Below are 17,939 nucleotides of genomic sequence, written 5' to 3'. Positions count from 1 at the left end.
TAGAGCATTACTTGGTAGAATGAGATGGAATGCAAGCCAAATAACTTGCCTCTTCTTTCACGCAAGAACTCCATCTAAAGTAGGTCACTTGAATTACTCTCAGGGAACTATGGTTGTTGACCAAAGGGCAGAATTAACTCTTTGCTGACTGGGAGTGGTGGTGGAGGGGACATTTATTTAAGAGTGATGACTCCAGTAGGCAGTCTAAAAAGCAGAAGGGGGGGGGATTTGAGGTCTCCAGGCTCCTTCAGCCAAAACAAAGATTATCAGTTAATAGAGGAATTCCAAAAGTTAAAATTGAGACTCTAGAAACAGTGCAGAGAAGAGCAACAAAGATGATTAGGGGACTGGAAGCAAAAACATATGAAGAATGGTTGCAGGAACTTGGTATGTCTAGTTTGAAGAAAAAAGGGACTGGGGAGACATGATAGCAGCGTTTCAATATCTCAGGGATTGCGACAAAGAAGAGGGAGTCAAACATTTTCCAAAGCATCTGAGGGCAGGACAAGATGCAATGGATGGAAACTAATCAAAGAGAGAAGCAACTTAGAAATAAGGAGAAATTTCCTGACTGTTAGAACAATTAATTAGTGGAATGGCTTGCCTCCAGAAATTGTAACACTGGAAGTTTTAAAGATGATATTGGATAACCATCTGTCTGAAGTAGTGTAGGGTTTCCTGCCCAAGCAGGGGTTTGGACTACAAAGTCCCTTCCAACTTTTATTATTATTATTATTATTATTATTATTATTACGTCAATACAACACAGCAAACGAGATCACTATGCTGGATTTCGTATTTCATCACCAGTCGGGTGCTTCCCAAGCACCTAGGGCTGCGTGATGTAGCGGCGAATTATGTTTGCCGATCCCAGTAAAGCGGCCTTTTGCAATTGACAGATGGAGATTTTGTCAATTCCGATAGTTTTCAAATGTCCGCTGAGATCCTTTGGCACTGCGCCCAGTGTGCCAAGTACCACTGGGACCACTTTCACTGGCTTATGCCATTATTATTATTATTATTATTATTATTATTATTATTATTATTATTATTATTATTATTATTATTATTAAAATGGGAAGCACAGCAGTGAGATTGAAGCCCTGCCTCTCTCTTTATAGGTTTGCAATACATTAAAGTATGTGGGATCTCAATTACATGCGGCACCCACCAACCTTTTCCCCTCCCCCGCAGATGCCTCTACCAAAATGTGGGTGCTCCCCTTTTTTTGTATTACAGTATTTATATTATTTCTCGTTTAATTTATGGGCCTGTTTATTATTTTGGAATGGTTTTTCTTTTAAATTACCCAGAGCCTTCAGCAACGGCCAATGCATAAAAAGCAGACAAACCAAGATAAGCGGGTGTTCTTGGATCTCAGCCGGCGTGTGTGTTGGAATACCAATACAAAGAGGTCGCCTCAATAACTCCGAGGCTCCGAACCCAAACGGACCGGTCCCGAACCGGGTCACTGCTTGCGGTGCCAGGCAGGTCGGGCTCCGCCCAAATTCCGGCCCAAGAAGATCCAGCCCTAACCGCCTCGCGGCCCCACAGTAAACATTTACCAAAGGTAGAAAAGCCGCCCTTTTCTGGATGAATTAAAATGAATAATTTTTAAAATTAAATACATTCGTTTTAAAACCGCTTAGAGAGGGCTGTAAAAGTACTACGAAGCGTTATATAAGTCTAAATGCTATTGCTAATCAAAATGGTCAACCCACGCCCCCCCCCCCCCCCAAAAGACCCTTTGAAGCGCCAAAGGCATTAAGTTCACTAAACGAGGACCGGGTTGTAAAAGCTTCTCTGTGGAATTCTGTGCAACCCCGCCTCTCGGGGAGGGTAAGAAAGCCGCCTCAGCCCGGGGAACGGCGCTGGCCCACCGAACCCAGGGCAGCGGCGCCTTCCAATCCCCCGCGCACCACCCCATCAACACTACAAAGGGCTGCCCGCCCCCTTCCCAGCGCTCGGCCCCGCCGAGGGGCTAGCACGCGCGCCAGTTGCTAAGATACCGGCGGGTGGGGGGGGGCTCCCAAGCTCAGCCCGCTTAAGAAGCCGAGAGAGAGAGAGAGAGGCCGGGACCCCGGTGGGGGCGCTGAGGGGAGGGGGGAATGTTGCTCTCCCGCCCGCCTCCTTTCGCGCGGCTGCTCCGGAGAGCGAGGGGTCGCAGGGAGGGGCTTCCTCCTCCTCCTCTCCTCCTCCTCCCCCTCCCACCCCGGCCCCGCCCGGCTACGGGTCTCGTTCGCTCGCTCACTGCGGCTGCGGGGCGGTATCCATCGCCGAGGAAGGAGCAGCGCTGAGCTCGGTGCCGCCGTCCCTCCCTCCCAGCCCACCGCACTCCCAGGGCAGATGCAGGCCATCAAGTGTGTGGTCGTGGGAGACGGGTGAGTGCCAGGCGGGGACGCGGGTGGGGGGTGAGAGGGGCGTGGGGGGGCACGCTTTGGCGCTCGGCCCAAGCGGCAGCCCATGTGCACGGCTGGGCGAGAAGGTAAAAAAAAAAAAAACCGGGTGGGGTTGCGCGAGGAAGCTGCCGCCTCTTTCCCCGGGGAGGGGGGGCGGTGTGTGTGTGGTGGTGGTGGTAATTGGGGGGAAGGTCGCGTCCGTCAGGTCGGCGGGGAGCACGAGATGGAAGCGCCGGCCACACACGCCCATCCGTCTCCTGCTGAGGCGCCCGGGCGCCCTTCTCCACCTATTGTGGCCGAAGCCAGCCCTTCCCGAAGTCTTTGCCTCGCAAGCCGCGGACTCCTCGCTCGTTCTCCATTCTTCTGTTACTCGGTTCTGCCCCCCCCCCTCTGCTGCAGTCTCAAGGGAGGTTCTCCCCCCCCCCCAAATCTGTTTTACTGGTTCCCCCCTTAGCCTCGCCGTGTGGTTTCATGAGGCTGCTTTCTCAAGCTCGCTTGATCCCTCGCCCTTCGCTCTGTTCTCTGGCCAAGAAAGCACTTGAACCCTTGTCGCCCCCCCCCCAACACTTCTCTAACCATTGTACTACCGACCAGTGTAAATGCCTCTTTTGAGTGGAATGGGGATTCATGAGGCATCCAGTCCCACTTTGCTTCCAGAAGGATGGGGAAAGAAAGGCAAAAAGAAAGCCTTCCTCAGTCCTTCGAGATTGGGCGGCATAGAAGTAAAATAAAATAAAATGAAATGAATGAATGAATAAGTAAGTAAATAAATAAATCAAAATAACTAGAGCCAGGATGAGCAGAACTCCATGCAGTGCCCAAGCTGAGTCATTCCAAGTTTATTTACTTACTTACTGATTTATTTATTTATGTATACATACATACTTATATGCCACTCCATTCTACAGGATTCTGGGCGGCTCACAGTCAAATAGACATAAAATCCAATATAAAGTTCTGGCTCTCTTACCTTCTGTGATCCCCTAACAGCGGGTGAAGGATGGGAGGATCAAATGTACCACAAGGGGAAGAATGGGTGAAGAGGGTTTACTAGGCTGATATGGGTAATTAATAAAGAATTGGAGTTTTAGACTACACTGCTACGTATAGAGATTGGCAAGGGAGGAGGGGCGCATCTTGAAGCATTAAAAGCTTTTTTTTAAGGGAGGGTTGGTGCTACTGGAATGTTGGATTTGAAGCCTTCTGGGCTCCTGTACCTAGAGACCCCTTTAATAAAGTTCCTCATGTTGTGGTGACCCCCAACCATAAGTCTAGCACCAATTGTCCCAACAGAGCTTTAAGCTGATTGGCAAGAAGGTCAGGGGCAGGGGTGGGCTGCTGCCGGGACAGAGGGGAAAGCAGTGGGGTAGCAAAAATGGAGCTCCACCCCAGAGCACCCAATTTGCACTGCATGTTGAAAGAAAATGCAGGGCATCCTGCATAAGCCACACCCACAGCGTGGTAGTAAAAATTTTAGTAGCCCTTCACTGGTCAGAGGGACACCCCCATGGTAAATGCCTGATTGGTCAGATTGTAAAAGTATGTTCCAATGTGCCAGAATAGAAGCTTTAGTTCCTAACATCATGGGAAATTTGTCTTTTCCCGTGGTCTTAGACGACCACTGTTAAACAGTCATTCGACCCCCAGAGGGGTCCCAACCCCCCCAGGTTGAGAACCACTGTTCCAACTAGACAGAATGAAGGACCTATTTTGCAGAATAGTGAAAGGGCAGCAAATCGTATCTTAATTTAGTACTGTGCTTTCCTGCTAGAGCAGCTGAGGAACTTGTGGAAGTGTCCACCTGTGGTTCCAGAATAATCTGAACAGATTTTGGACCAGCTGTACAGTATAACTTTGCAACATGTGTTTGGAGGGAGGGGGGATTGCCATGTGCTGCTGAGTTTTGAGCTTTGGGGCGTTGCTGATTAAGCTTTGGGGTGGTCACTGCCACGATTCATGCACCATGCTAAGCAATGATCTGCTTAATCATGGTTTGTTGTTGGATTGTGCTGTTGGTGGTTGGATGATGCTTAATTATGCTTTATTTGATAAGCCATTGATGATGACTTACAAATCATAATGTCCAGATCACATGATACATTAAATGAAAACCAAGCAGTCGCAGGTAAGCCTGACGTGCTTTGTCTCTGTGTGGTGGAATTCTATGAGGAACAAAAGAGGTTACAGCTTTGATTTTTGCAGTTAGAATGCAGTAAGTGATAATAAAGCTGTCAACTACTGCTTGAGTTCATCATCTTATCCGTCTACCCATCTGTTTTATGACAGGCACCTGCTCTCACTGCCCTGTAGTTCAGGCACACTGCTCTGATATGGAATTACCCAAGTTGTTTCGTTCAGGAGTTTACACAGAGCTCCCTCCTCCCATTTTCCATCACTAGAACTACCCTGTGGGATAAAGAGAGAGACTACCTGGTCCAAAATCTCTAAGGGAGCATTTGTGGCTGGGCCAGGTGGGTTTGAACTAGGGCAGTGATGGTGAATCTTTTTTGGCTTGGGTGCCAAAACGATGTGCGCTCTTGCGATATCCTGCTCACGTGTGCCCATACTCATAAGCCGGGGTGGCGCAGCAGGTAGAGTGCTGTACTGCAGGCCACTGAAGCTGACTTGTAGATCTGAAGGTCAGCGGTTCAAATCTCATCACCGGCTCAAGGTTGACTCAGCCTTCCATCCTTCCGAGGTGGGTAAAATGAGGACCCGGATTGTGGGGGCAATAGCCTAGCTCTGTTAAAAAAGTGCTATTGCTAACATGTTGTAAGCTGCCCTGAGTCTAAGGAGAAGGGCGGCATAAAAATCGAATGAATGAATGAATGAATGAATGAATGAATGAATGAATAAATAAATAAATAAATAAATAATGTAATGCCTTCCCCCCAGTGCATGTGCACAACACCCCACACTGCCCCCCCACGCATGCGCACAGGCCTCACTGAAGCTTCTGGTAGGCCCGTTGGGCTGTTTGTCGCTGTCCCCAGGATTTAGGAAGCTTTTCTGAAGCCTGGGGAGAGCGAAAACGGCCAAAAAGAAGGCCGAAAATCAGTTCTGCTAGAACTGACATAGGGCAATGCCTCATGCCTTCAGATATGGCTCTATGTGCCACCTGTAGCACCCATGCCATAGGTTCGCCATCACTGAACTAGTGTCATCCCAGTGCCAAATTACTGCCCTAACCACTACATTGCATTGATATGTGATTATATGATTATTATTTTGAATACTCGGACTTCACACTATAATTGGCTACACAAGGAAAATAGTCCTCTAAATTATAATTCAGATGCTTAATCTCAAAAACATATCCTTGGTTGAAAATCAGAAGTGAGAGCAAAATTGAGCATTATTTTTCTTCCTTTTATTTTGGTTTGCTAAAAATGCTAGTGCTGAACTCAAAGACAGTCTGTAGAAACAGCATTAATTGCTGGGGAAACGGGGAGTGTTGAAAGATAAATAGCAGGGAGTAATAATGTTTGCCACCTTCTGAATAGCTATTTCAGAGGCATTCTTATCCTAAGTATGGTGTTCCAGCACTGTTTTCCTGCCAAAAAGCACTCTTATTTGCCAGCATTTGGCTGACATCTTTGGGCCAAAAGTGAGGATTTCTACCAGTTTAATTATTGGCTTTTCCAGGACATAGTATGAAGAGTTCTTGAGTTTGCAGAAGATAATGTTACTAGCTGGTCTGCAGTATAAGGTGAAGTGACATCAAGATCAAGGTGTTATTGGGTTAATAATTCAGAGTTTTATTCCTCTAATATTTAATCTGATTGTGCCGTGGAAATTTATATAGTAGGGTTTTTTTTAGTATGTTAGAAAGAATCTTTGCAAAATAAACCTTTTCATCCATTACCAAAAGTTGTATTACTGGGAACAACATATATTATAGCAATATCTTTAGCTGTCTTAGAGTTTGGGGAGGGAATCAGTAGTAAAGTGTTCTGTTGGGCTCTCTGGTAGAATCCTCCCAAAAATTCACAGGTACAAATTTCAGACACACACTCGTTTGAAAATTCAAAACAATGTTCTTTATAATGAAAATTCACTTAATCCAAGCCCTCTTTTGATATAGCAAAGAGCTCTCGTCTCCAAACAAACTGGTAATTTGTACACCTCCCTTATCAGTTCTGTGATACTTAGCTTGCAGCTGTGAGGTAATTCACAGTCCTTCTTCTTTCACAAAGTGAAACACACTTTGCTCTGGTTTAGTTTCAAAGTAGGGGGGGGGAAATCAGCACACAAAAAGTCAAAGTCAGTAAAGCAGTCATGAAACACAATGATCAGATAATCCTCCACAATGGCCAAACCCACAGGCTGCTATTTGTAGCAGCCTCACTAATTACCACAGCCCCACCCAACCACAGGTGGCCTCATTTTCTTTGATAATAATCTCTCAGTTGTTGTTGCCTATGTATCCTCTCCACATGTGTGGCTGTATCATGAACTCTTTTTCTGAATCCAAGGAGGAGCTAGATAATTGATCTCCTTCTGAGCTGTCTGCCATACTCTCCTCCTCCCTGTCACTCATGTCTTCTTGGTCAGAGGAGCCTTCATCAGCAGATTCCACTGGGGGGGAGGGCAAAACAGGCCTGCAGCATGTGGATGTCTCCCCCACATCCACAGTCCTTGGGGCAGGAGCAGGGCCAGAGCTAACCACAACAGTAAAGTATACAGTACCATATTCAGTCCATTTGATGACAATGGTGATATTTAGATGTGCTTTCCGTGTATGGAATGCAAAAAAAACCCCTGGGTTAGAAACCTGAGGTTTAGGGCCATAGAGTGTACCTGTTTCTCCTCCAAACTCTGGGATTTATTGTCTTACTATATTTATTGTGCTTAAAGAAGTGCTTTTGACTTTCCCCCCCTTTTTTCAGGGCTGTGGGAAAGACCTGTCTGTTGATCAGTTACACGACAAATGCCTTCCCTGGAGAATACATCCCCACTGTGTGAGTACTAGTGGAAGAAGACTTAGGTTCCAGGAGATAACATAAATGCAAAAGCATAGTGATTTTACTGTTCTCCATATTAGGGTTTTGAGATGCCGTGTACAGTATTAGAAGAATTTGATACACTAAAATGTCTTTCAAGTGTGACCAAGTTCTATGTAGATAAATATTATGCTCAATCATGCATTAAGAGTTTTATGTGGGACTTAACTAAGCATGTACATCCACCAGGAAGTCAAGTTTAGCCACTATTCCATAGTATATGTTCACATATGCGTAAAGTGTTCTTGGGCAATCACTGAGGAAGATGAGATGTTTGACGATTGTACATTATTTTGTGTATGTGCATGCATAGTGTGAAATAATAGGGGGTGATATAACTCATGCTACCAAAAGTAATTCCCAAGATTGTTCTCAAACAGTTTTACAAAATAGACATTTACAAGATTCAGTTTATTTTCTTGCTTTAACTGAAAAGGAAAAGGATGTTTTCAAGGCCTATGCATCTCATGTTATTGTATAACCTGTTGGTGTGTAATACACATATTAAGTTTGAGCCCATTGTCACTCTAAGACACTTTTTCTGCAATCATTGGAAAATTGTCTTTTCACAGAGAATTTAATGTATCGGTGTATTACACAGCACGATCTAATCCTGTTGCCAAATTGTGAAATTTATCAGAGGTCCTCTTCAGTCCAACGTTAAGTTTTCTGCTCAGTGATTCTGGTTTTCTATTTGTTCCACAGTGGGTCTGCTGTTAATGGTCAATTATTGTCTCTGAAGAGATTATTTTTTAAGCCCATCTAGTGCTATCTTATTATAAAAAAACAAAAAGAACCAAAGTAGAAAAGGTATTGGGAAAGCACTGCCTTGTAAGTGGCTTACATAATCCAGAAGTGAAAACCATGTTTTTAACTAGACCTCAATCTTAACTGCTTATTGTTTGTACATAGAAATTGTGCTGGGAGTTTAATAAGCAAAAGTAATAAAATATGTTTTTAATTAAAGTAGAATTTAGAAAAGAGAATTTGAATTATCTTGAGACAGTATTAATCTAACTAAACCACTGCTAACAAGACCTTTTGCCCTAGATTTGATAACTATTCTGCCAATGTCATGGTAGATGGAAAGCCCGTAAATCTGGGCCTTTGGGACACAGCAGGACAAGAAGACTATGACCGGTTGCGACCACTTTCCTATCCCCAGACAGTAAGTAAGGGGCTGCCAATAGGAAAAGGGGGTCAACCTATTCTTCAAAGCACTTGAAGGCAGGGTCAGAAGCAATGGATGGAAACTAATCAAGGAGAGAACCAACTTAGAAATAAGGAGAAATTTCCTGCTAGTTAGAACAATTCATCAGTGGAACAGAAGTTGTAGATGCTCCAACACTGGAAGTTTTTATGAAAAGATTAGACAACCATTTGTTTGAGATGATACAGAGTTTCGTATTTGACCAGGAGGTTGGACTAGAAGAGTTCCAAGGTCCCGTCCAGCTCTGTTATTCGGTTAAATGCTGAATTGGAGTTTAACCCACTTCCCCTCTTTTCCAATAGGACATGTTTGTGCAAACTGTACAATAAACCTACTCCACATTTCCTAAGAACCAGACCCGAGTAATATCAGTTCCAGCCAATTAAATATCAAGATCACCTGATACATCAATTTTATAAAATGTGGAATTTCAGTTTTTAAAGACTGATGTTGGGTGGATGGGAAACCAAGTTTTGACATGACATGAAAGAAAAACTTTGCAACCTTGACTATTTCATCTGAACATTGTTGTTCATATTCTTATAGGATGTTTTTCTCATCTGCTTCTCACTGGTGAGCCCGGCATCCTTTGAAAATGTCCGAGCCAAGGTAATATTCTTTAACGTTGAAAATTATTTTCCTAAGATGGGACTGTCATGTTCTTTCTAGTAATGAATAAACAATATTTTACTCTTAATTGATGGCAACAAAGGATATTTCCAATAGGCGTGTAACCCAAAGGAATCTGATATGGGTCACGATCCATCCTCCCCCTCTTTCTAAAGCTGACCAGGTTTTGGTCAGCTAAAATGCAATAAATATTTGATACTGAAACCATTCTCTGCCACTCCATCCATTTTGAATTGACGGTTTCTGTCTTACTTATAGTGGTACCCAGAAGTTCGACATCATTGTCCTAACACACCAATCATTTTGGTGGGCACCAAACTGGATCTGAGAGATGACAAGGACACCATAGAGCGGCTACGCGATAAGAAATTGGCTCCCATTACTTATCCCCAAGGTCTCGCCATGGCCAGGGAGATTGGTGAGTCTTAGAAACAGAAGCTAGAGCAGGAGTGAGCCATTGCAGCTCCTTTTTTGCAGCTTACAGAGCTTCCTTCCTGTTAAACATTGATGGCATGTTTGTTGAAAAATTGCAGCTGGATTCCCATTCTATTTGGACTTCAACTCCCACAATTCCCCAGCCAGCATTTGCTGGCTGGGGAATTCTGGGAGTTGAAGTCCAAATAGCTTCAATTTGCCAAGGTTGGGAAACACTGCTCTAGAGCAGGGGGATGCACCACGCACAGGCCACACCCACCCAAACTCTACATACAGGAAAAATGCCATGATACATCAAATGATGGCAATATGTCACCGCGAATTTGACACCCATGATCGAGAGAGTAGAATGTTTGAGGGATCCTTTTTGATTTCCTCCTCATACCTTTTTTAAAAAGCCCCATAATCTGATGAAGTCCTCAGAAAGAAAGAAGCATGGTTCCCAATTCATGTATGCCCTCTCACTTACAGGTTCAGTGAAGTACCTAGAATGCTCCGCCCTTACCCAGAGAGGCCTCAAGACTGTTTTTGACGAAGCCATCCGCGCTGTGCTCTGCCCTCCGCCTGTGAAGAAGCCTGGCAAGAAATGCACGGTGTTCTAGAGCAACCCTGAGTTCCACGTGTTATGGATGACTCTTCTGGAGTCTGAGGCGGAAGAGTTTGTCGGTGGTCCCACAAGGGGTTGGCGGGGTCCCTCATCATGTGTGAAGTCAGTGTTTTTTAAATGTCTCTTTAATTTAACGTGTTGATGTAAAAGGGCCGCGTGGGGGGGAAAAAGGAGCTCGGTGCTATCCCACCCCCGCAGGGTGGAGCCATGCAACCAACACCCTCTCCATGGCACTCAGCTAGGACTTAATTCATGAATGAAAGGGACAGCCCTTTCTTACTACTTCTCTTGGTGCTAGAGCCTTGTGGTGGGAATACATAATGAACCCCAGGTGTGGCAGGAAAGACCAGTGAGACACAGGTTGAAGAACAAGCCATACGTGCTTTGTGAAGTGGGACACTATCTAGGCCAATAGTCAGGACCACACTTGTGCTATTCAAATCTATCACTGCCTCTCAGGCCATTAGCCTGTTTGCTGCTCCTGAGTGGTTTGACTAATCATCAGATTTCCCTCAAGATGTAGGAGAAAGAGGGAGGTCTCTTTACCTTGTCCAGCCTCTGCAGAAGAGGGCCACCTGGGAGGAACCTTTCCATAAGACGTGTGGGAGATGTCAAGCGACTCCTTCCTTTTGACAGGAACGATGGACAGGGGGGTTGGGTTAGAGAGCTTTGAGGGATTGGGAGAAGGGTCCAGTTTTTAATCATCGTGTAGTGATGAGCTGAACACCTCTTATTTTGTACAATAAACATATATCCATAAGTAAGTAGAGTTTTAGAGTCATCAGCTGGAGGAAGAACATTTCATCATCCCTCTTCCTGTGAATTGCATTAAAGAAGATGAATTCTTTCTACTACTTTATTGATTTATTTGTACATCAAACTATTCCATTTCATGGTCCTTTGGTGTTTTGAAAAAGACTAAGCTGGATAAATCACGGAGAGTTGGGCTATTCATCCCAAAGGGATTTACCCAACAAGGTATTCTAATTTGAGAGGAATCCTCCATCAATGGGCAGTGTGGCACCAGTGGTCATGCTGCTTTGGTCACTCAACAAGAAGAGGATGCCATTTACCACATCATCCAGTTCTGTAAAGATAAGGTGCAGGAAGGTTGGCTGAAAGCAATTGCGAAGGCAATCAAATCAAGTACAAGTCTTTCACAAACAGGAAGGAATTCCTAAAACCAAACGATACTACCTACTCTTATCCAGTCAGCAATACCTAACCCTGATAGCTTTTTCTGGCAACTAAATTCATAAATTCCTTTTCACAGGGACAGATGTAAAATTTTTGTTGTTAAATTGTAATTGGTGTGATACTGATAATGCAGAAATGAGATAGTCTCAGATAAATTAAATCTCCCACAGGAGATACCAAAATAACATTTTTCAAAGAAAAACACTTCATTAACTTTAATGGCTAGGGCTTGCTATGTAAGGAATGGGGAGAGCTCTACTCCAGAGATGCAATCTATTTCAGCTTCACTATCAGAGGCATAGAACAATCGAGAGACTCCGAAGCTTGTACATTCCAGATGAATAGGCTCCTTAAAGCATCCAGAGCACTGGTGCATGTTTCTCAGTTATTGCTAACCACTTTGCTTCTGTAATATTTCTAGATCTCCAGAGACCCTCTGTTGTCCTCTGACACAGGATGTTTGTGTTCCAAATTACCTGCAAATCTTCCCAATGGGATGCGGCTAAGCATAGGTTCAGATTTCTGGGGATTGCTCCAATTTAGACGTCCCATGCTGGTCATGACAACTGTGGGGTTCACACAATTTACCCGAATCTTGAAAAGCAAAGAAAGACAATATAGAATGAATGCAGAGTTAGACTAAGCACCCAGCACACACACATACACACACTGTCTTTAAAGAAGGCATGGTCTAGAACACTCATTGATAATCTAAAATTATCATTGATAATCTAGAATTACCATCATCCCCCATCACTGGTCATGTTGGTCAAGGTCAAATGGGGGTCAGAATTCAGCAACATTTGAAGGATCATCCCTGCTTTTTGAAGTTACTCTTAAGGAATTGGTTTTTCACTATGAAAACAACATTTTAATCAGCTGGCTCTCTTGGTGAAATATATCACTCAGTCTTATTGAACTTTCTTCCCTCAAAGTAAGGCACTTTTTTTTGCAGATTTGGTTTATATGAAACTCTGCAGTCACCTAATGACAAAACATTTTATTTTTGTTTGCATGTCCTATAGTTATTGTTTCTGCTTCATTTTATCTTGCTCTTCAGGCAGAAGTGCTTACCTTATGGGGGCCTAATTCCAGAGCCATTGACTTTGTCAGCATATCCAAGGCACTCTTGGTTGCACCTTCAGGCAAACAGAAAAAAAGTGTATTAAAAGCTCCCCTTTCTTCCTCTTCCCCTTGCTTTTCCTTTACTTTCCTGCACTGATACTCACTATAGACAGTGTGATTTAATATAGCCCGTTGGGAAGCCTGGCTTGAAACATTGACAATAACTCCTGGTGCTTCTCTGGAAATCAGTTTCTTGGCAAAAATCTATGACAATACAGAATTTATATTTATCATTTGCAATTTAATCGAGGGCATCGGTGTTAAGTATAAAGAGGGTAGCCAAAGCAGGGAGGTGGAGATTTATTTCTGAGCAAATGCACATAGAATGGAACCACAAATCCACCTTCCTTAAGACCATAATAATCTTCCATTTGCTAATGGAGGGGCTTTTTTTTTACTAACTGTGTCTACAGTCCCACATGGCTCTTCCAACATCATTCATATTTCTCACCTGGGAGACCTGCAGCACAGCCCGAAGATTGACACTGAAAGATCTATATAAATGGAAAGTCAGATTAAATACACAAAGAAAAGCCAATTGCAACAAAGTGGGAAATTGCTAGAAACCCAAAGTGCAGGGGTTGCATACTAAACCCCAAGTCTTCCCCATCCCCTCTGCAGTCTCGGGGAAACAAAGGAATGACCAGGTTGTTAAAACAAGTAAGTGTATTTTTTCCATCAAGGACAGGAAAAACAATTGTTCTGCAAGCTAAAGCAAATTAACATCTGAAACTCATTTTTTATACTAGAAGAACATTTTATTATATTTACTCTTCAAAGTGGAATGGAAAAGACCTCTAAGGTTGAAAATCAGAATCTACAGCAGTGGTTTTCTAAAACCAAATTCTCACATCTCCCTTTAGTTACCTGGTATTAATGGTGGATCCTACTTTATTTAAATTTTCTATTTTTTAATATATTTTCTTCCGCTTGGATTATTTCTTTGCTTGCCGCCCCCTCACCTCAATTACCTGTCAAAGGCCTCCTTGGTAACCTGTAGGAATGGCTGCAAAACTGCTACAGCAGCATTATTCACTAACAAATCAATATCTTCCACTGTGCTTAGTGCAGCCTCTGTAGCTTCCCAGTCTGCGAGGTCAATACACAATGTCTGGATGCCTGGGCACTGAGGACAAAGGTAATATTAAGGAACATGAGTATTATAAAGCAGAGGTGTCAGGACTGCTAGTTTCAAGGTACTTTTCTTACAGAGGATCCGAAATAAATTTTACCAAGGCAAAATACTGATTTCAAACAGATCCAAGGACATGTAGTTCCTTCATTAAGCTTGAACTGCAAGGATATTTTCATACAACATTCCAGTTTTGTTTTTCATAGAAACATAGAAGACTGACGGCAGAAAAAGACCTCATGGTCCATCTAGTCTGCCCTTATACTATTTCCTGTATTTTATCTTACAATGGATATATGTTTATCCCAGGCATGTTTAAATTCAGTTACTGTGGATTTACCAACCACGTCTGCTGGAAGTTTGTTCCAAGGATCTACTACTCTTTCAGTAAAATAATATTTTCTCATGTTGCCTTTGATCTTTCCCCCAACTAATTTCAGATTGTGTCCCCTTGTTCTTGTGTTCACTTTCCTATTAAAAACACTTCCCTCCTGAGCCTTATTTAACCCTTTAACATATTTAAATGTTTCGATCATGTCCCCCCTTTTCCTTCTGTCCTCCAGACTATGCAGATTGAGTTCATTAAGTCTTTCCTGATACGTTTTATGCTTAAGACCTTCCACCATTCTTGTAGCCCTTCTTTGGACCCGTTCAATTTTGTCAATATCTTTTTGTAGGTGAGGTCTCCAGAACTGAACACAGTACTCCAAATGTGGTCTCACCAGCGCTCTATATAAGCGGATCACAATCTCCCTCTTCCTGCTTGTTATACTCAAAAAGAATACTTTCTGCAATTCTAATTAAATTCTATATCCTGCAATAATCACACATATATATTTTTAAAAACAACATGCCCTTGAAACATGTTTTACACTATGTGAAGAATGTCCCAAGAATGTCAGATGAGTTCAGTTGGTACAAAGTACAATTTCCCTTTTCGTGGCAATTCTGTGAGAAAATGATGAGAAATGCAGTAAATAGCTTATTTTTAAATCAATGCTATTCTGGGGACATAGACTGCAGGTGGCTGTCTGATAGTGGTAGCTTTTCAATGACATACAAACGAGTCAAGCACAAGATTTTAACTTATAAAACCAGGCATTTCCAGATTATTCTATTCCCCTTCTATGCCAAGCAAGTGTGGAAAACAGGATGGAAGTTAATATTGCTCTTTTGTTTTTCAGTACAGCCTAAAGGCTAGAACAGCTGTTAAAAAATGGGGATATCACTGAAGGCTTTTCTGTTTTGTCTTAAAAGCATTTCAGATGTTTGAGTAAAGGGCAAAGGGAAAGAAGGGAGCAATAGCCTATAAAAATGGCTAGGACCAGTCAATAATCTACTCCAATTTTAACTGGAAGAATTCTTTGTTTCTTCAGCCACTGCTGGCACTGGATACTCTGATAAATTAGTTACCCTGAGGCATGATAAACATCTAGTGGAAAGGCAGGGTGGAAGGTCTGCTTTTGCAATGGTTAAAATCACAATCCATGCACTTGGCACACCTGAGTGGTGAAATGTAGTAGCATCTGCTTATAAATTCTCATGATCTGACAATTTCTATTGCAGATCTGTCTCAAATCGTTAAGATCTAACACTACAGGCATTTCATGCATGTAGAGTAACAAATGTATAGGAAAATAGGATGCAATTGGGAGTGTAGCTCCACTCACAGAAATGAACAAGCTTGAGATAATAGGGGCCCTACAGAATGAAATATACTGCTGAAAAAAATAAAGGGAACACTCAAATAACACACCCTAGATCTGAATGAATGAAATATTCTCATTGAATACTTTGTTCTGTACAAAGTTGAATGTGCATAACAGCATGTGAAATTGATTGTCAACCAGTGTTGCTTCCTAAGTGGACAGTTTGATTTCACAGAAGTTTGATTTACTTGGAGTTATATTGTGTTGTTTAAGTGTTCCCTTTATTTTTTTGAGCAGCGTATAAGGTTTATATAAGAGTCGGGAAGGAGTTGAGCAGCCTATAAATTAAGTAAATTAAATAAAATTAAGTTTATCTAGACCAGTAACTAGTATGGTTTTGTCTTTCCAGGGGCATGGTGGAATATTTTTGTAAATAACTAGTTTAACATTTCTCGGTTTTAATTTTAAACATATTACATATCAGTGACATAACCCACACAAATCAAAGCTTTCTGGCCTTCTCAATTGCTTTTAAAAACACAAAAAAATCCCCAGGCTAAAACCTTTGAGAACTGATCTAGTCCTATATGTATAGAGACTCCAGTGGAAAAGCTGTCTCATATTGCTGTTTCCCAGAAGCAAAGCCATCCTTCCTCTGAGTTAGAGGCAGCGACCCTCCAGGAATAGAGGGCTTTCCTTTGGCCAGACTCGCAGGGGTAGGCAAAGTGGGCATGGGAACTTCAACTCCCAGAATTCCTGAAACTAGCATGATTGGCTCAGGAATTCTGGAAGCTGAAGTCCACAAGTCATAGAAGAGCCAATTTTGCCTACCCCTGAAAGCGAGTGTCGTGCCAAGCAGAAGGCAAAGGGAGATCCACAACCGGGCACAGGCTGAGCAGGCAGGAGCCACGCTGCCTCTCTACCTCTTCTCGCAGGCTCTCGAGATCGGCCTGGGTCCGGCTCACCGCCACCACATGAGCCCCCGCCTCGCTCAGCCGTACCGCCACCGCCCTGCCGATCCCTGCAAAGGGGAGCACAACGTTGTTGTTGCATGGCATTCACACGTCCCCGAAGCGCCAGGGTTGCTCCAGCGGCGCGGCTCCGGGGACGCTACCTTTGCCTGCACCCGTCACCAAAGCGCGGCGGCCAGAGAAGCGCTCCATTCTCCGCGGCGGCTGAACTGCCAATCGGCGCTGGAGGCAGCGCTGGAAGGGAAGAGGCGGCGCCCGAAGGGCCTTCCACAAGAGGAAAGGAGGTCCTGCCGCCGCTTTCGGCCTTCTCTTAAACCCTCCCGGGTGTTGTGTTTGCTGTCCCGCCTGAGGACCCGCCCCTCGTCCCGGCTCTATTGGGAGCTCCCGGGCCCGTCTTCGAGGTCCCGGGTGTAAAATCGCACCCGAGCGACAGCTCCTTTGTCTGATTCCTTGTGTAGTCGCCATGTATCCCCCCCCCTCCCGTGGACGGTAGAGGAATCGAAAGAGTTTCGGCATATTTGTGGTGAGGGGCCCTGTCACAAAATCGGAGCCATGCAAGGCTTCTTGTAGTTTTATGACACCGGCCCATTGCAGGCTGATAAATGTAATAGTTGAGGTAGTACCAGTAAACACCAAGATGTTTACTACCACGCCCATCCCTGGATAGTCCTGGTTTTACCTGCGAGTCTCTGCTGACCACATTACAAGGGGTCATGATTTTTAAAAGCCGATCAGCCGCCTGTAAGGCTGTCAATCAAAATGGGGAAGTGAGAATGAGTCAGCAGGGCTAACTGCCATTTTAAGAAGCTATATAGCAGGGATGGTGAACCTTTTTTTGGCTCAGGTGCTAAAAGGGTGTGTGCGTGCTCGCACCCATAATGCAATGCCCTCCCTCTGTGCATGCGCACAACCCCCTGCACAACCCCTCCATGCCTGGGCACAGGCCTCACTGAAGCCTCCGTAGGCCTATTAGGATGTTTTTCACTGTCACCTGAGTTCAGTAGGCTTTCTTGAAGCCTTGGGAGAGCGAAAAGAAAGCCAAAAATCAGCTGAAATAGGGCAACACCTCACGTGCCCTCAGATATGGTTTATGTGTGGCACCTATGGCACGCAGGCCATAGGTTCGCCATCATTGCTATATAGAGTAGAATAGAATATATATTTATTTATTTGTCAAGCATGTACAAGGTAGTACAAATTGGTATAAACATAAACATTAGCAAAGTAGGTATGGGTAAATTAGGCAGTAGGACAGGGATGGTAGGCACAATGGTGCGCTTATGCACGCCCCTTATGGGCCTCTTAGGAATGGGGTGAGGTCGAATGTAGATAGTTTAAGGTTAAAGTGTTTGGGTTTGGGGAAGAAACCACAGAGTCAAGTAGAGCATTCCCAGCATTCTTACAGCAAACCAGGTGTGGTTAGCTCTGGCCCTGCTCCTGCCCCAAGGACTGTGGATGTGGGGGAGACATCCACATGCTGCAGGCCTGTTTTGCCCCCCCCCCTCAGTGGAATCTGCTGATGAAGGCTCCTCTGACCAAGAAGACATGAGTGACAGGGAGGAGGAGAGTGGGGCAGACAGC

The 17,939-nt window shown here is 44.0% G+C and overlaps 2 protein-coding genes across 2 annotated transcripts; one reads left to right on the top strand and one right to left on the bottom strand.

Moving 5' to 3' along the window:
* Positions 1-1,749: 1,749 nt before the first annotated feature.
* On the top strand, positions 1,750-11,138 carry RAC3 (Rac family small GTPase 3). Its single transcript, XM_070740077.1, has 6 exons — positions 1,750-2,381; positions 7,289-7,360; positions 8,453-8,570; positions 9,159-9,221; positions 9,501-9,660; positions 10,149-11,138. Exons 1-6 carry the CDS (start codon positions 2,347-2,349, stop codon positions 10,277-10,279), a joined length of 579 nt encoding a protein of 192 aa, XP_070596178.1. The 5' UTR covers positions 1,750-2,346; the 3' UTR covers positions 10,280-11,138.
* Positions 11,127-16,720, bottom strand: DCXR (dicarbonyl and L-xylulose reductase). Its single transcript, XM_070740075.1, has 8 exons — positions 16,502-16,720; positions 16,311-16,408; positions 13,578-13,732; positions 13,058-13,100; positions 12,711-12,810; positions 12,556-12,620; positions 11,958-12,075; positions 11,127-11,371 (listed from the first exon to the last, which is right to left on the bottom strand). Exons 1-8 carry the CDS (start codon positions 16,548-16,550, stop codon positions 11,268-11,270), a joined length of 732 nt encoding a protein of 243 aa, XP_070596176.1. The 5' UTR covers positions 16,551-16,720; the 3' UTR covers positions 11,127-11,267.
* Between the last annotated feature and the right edge of the window lie 1,219 nt (positions 16,721-17,939).

Source organism: Erythrolamprus reginae, chromosome 2 (genome assembly GCF_031021105.1).
Source record: "Erythrolamprus reginae isolate rEryReg1 chromosome 2, rEryReg1.hap1, whole genome shotgun sequence".
Lineage (NCBI taxonomy): Eukaryota > Metazoa > Chordata > Lepidosauria > Squamata > Dipsadidae > Erythrolamprus > Erythrolamprus reginae.
Note: the sequence above shows the minus strand (reverse complement) of the source record. Positions and strands in the feature narration are given on the sequence as shown.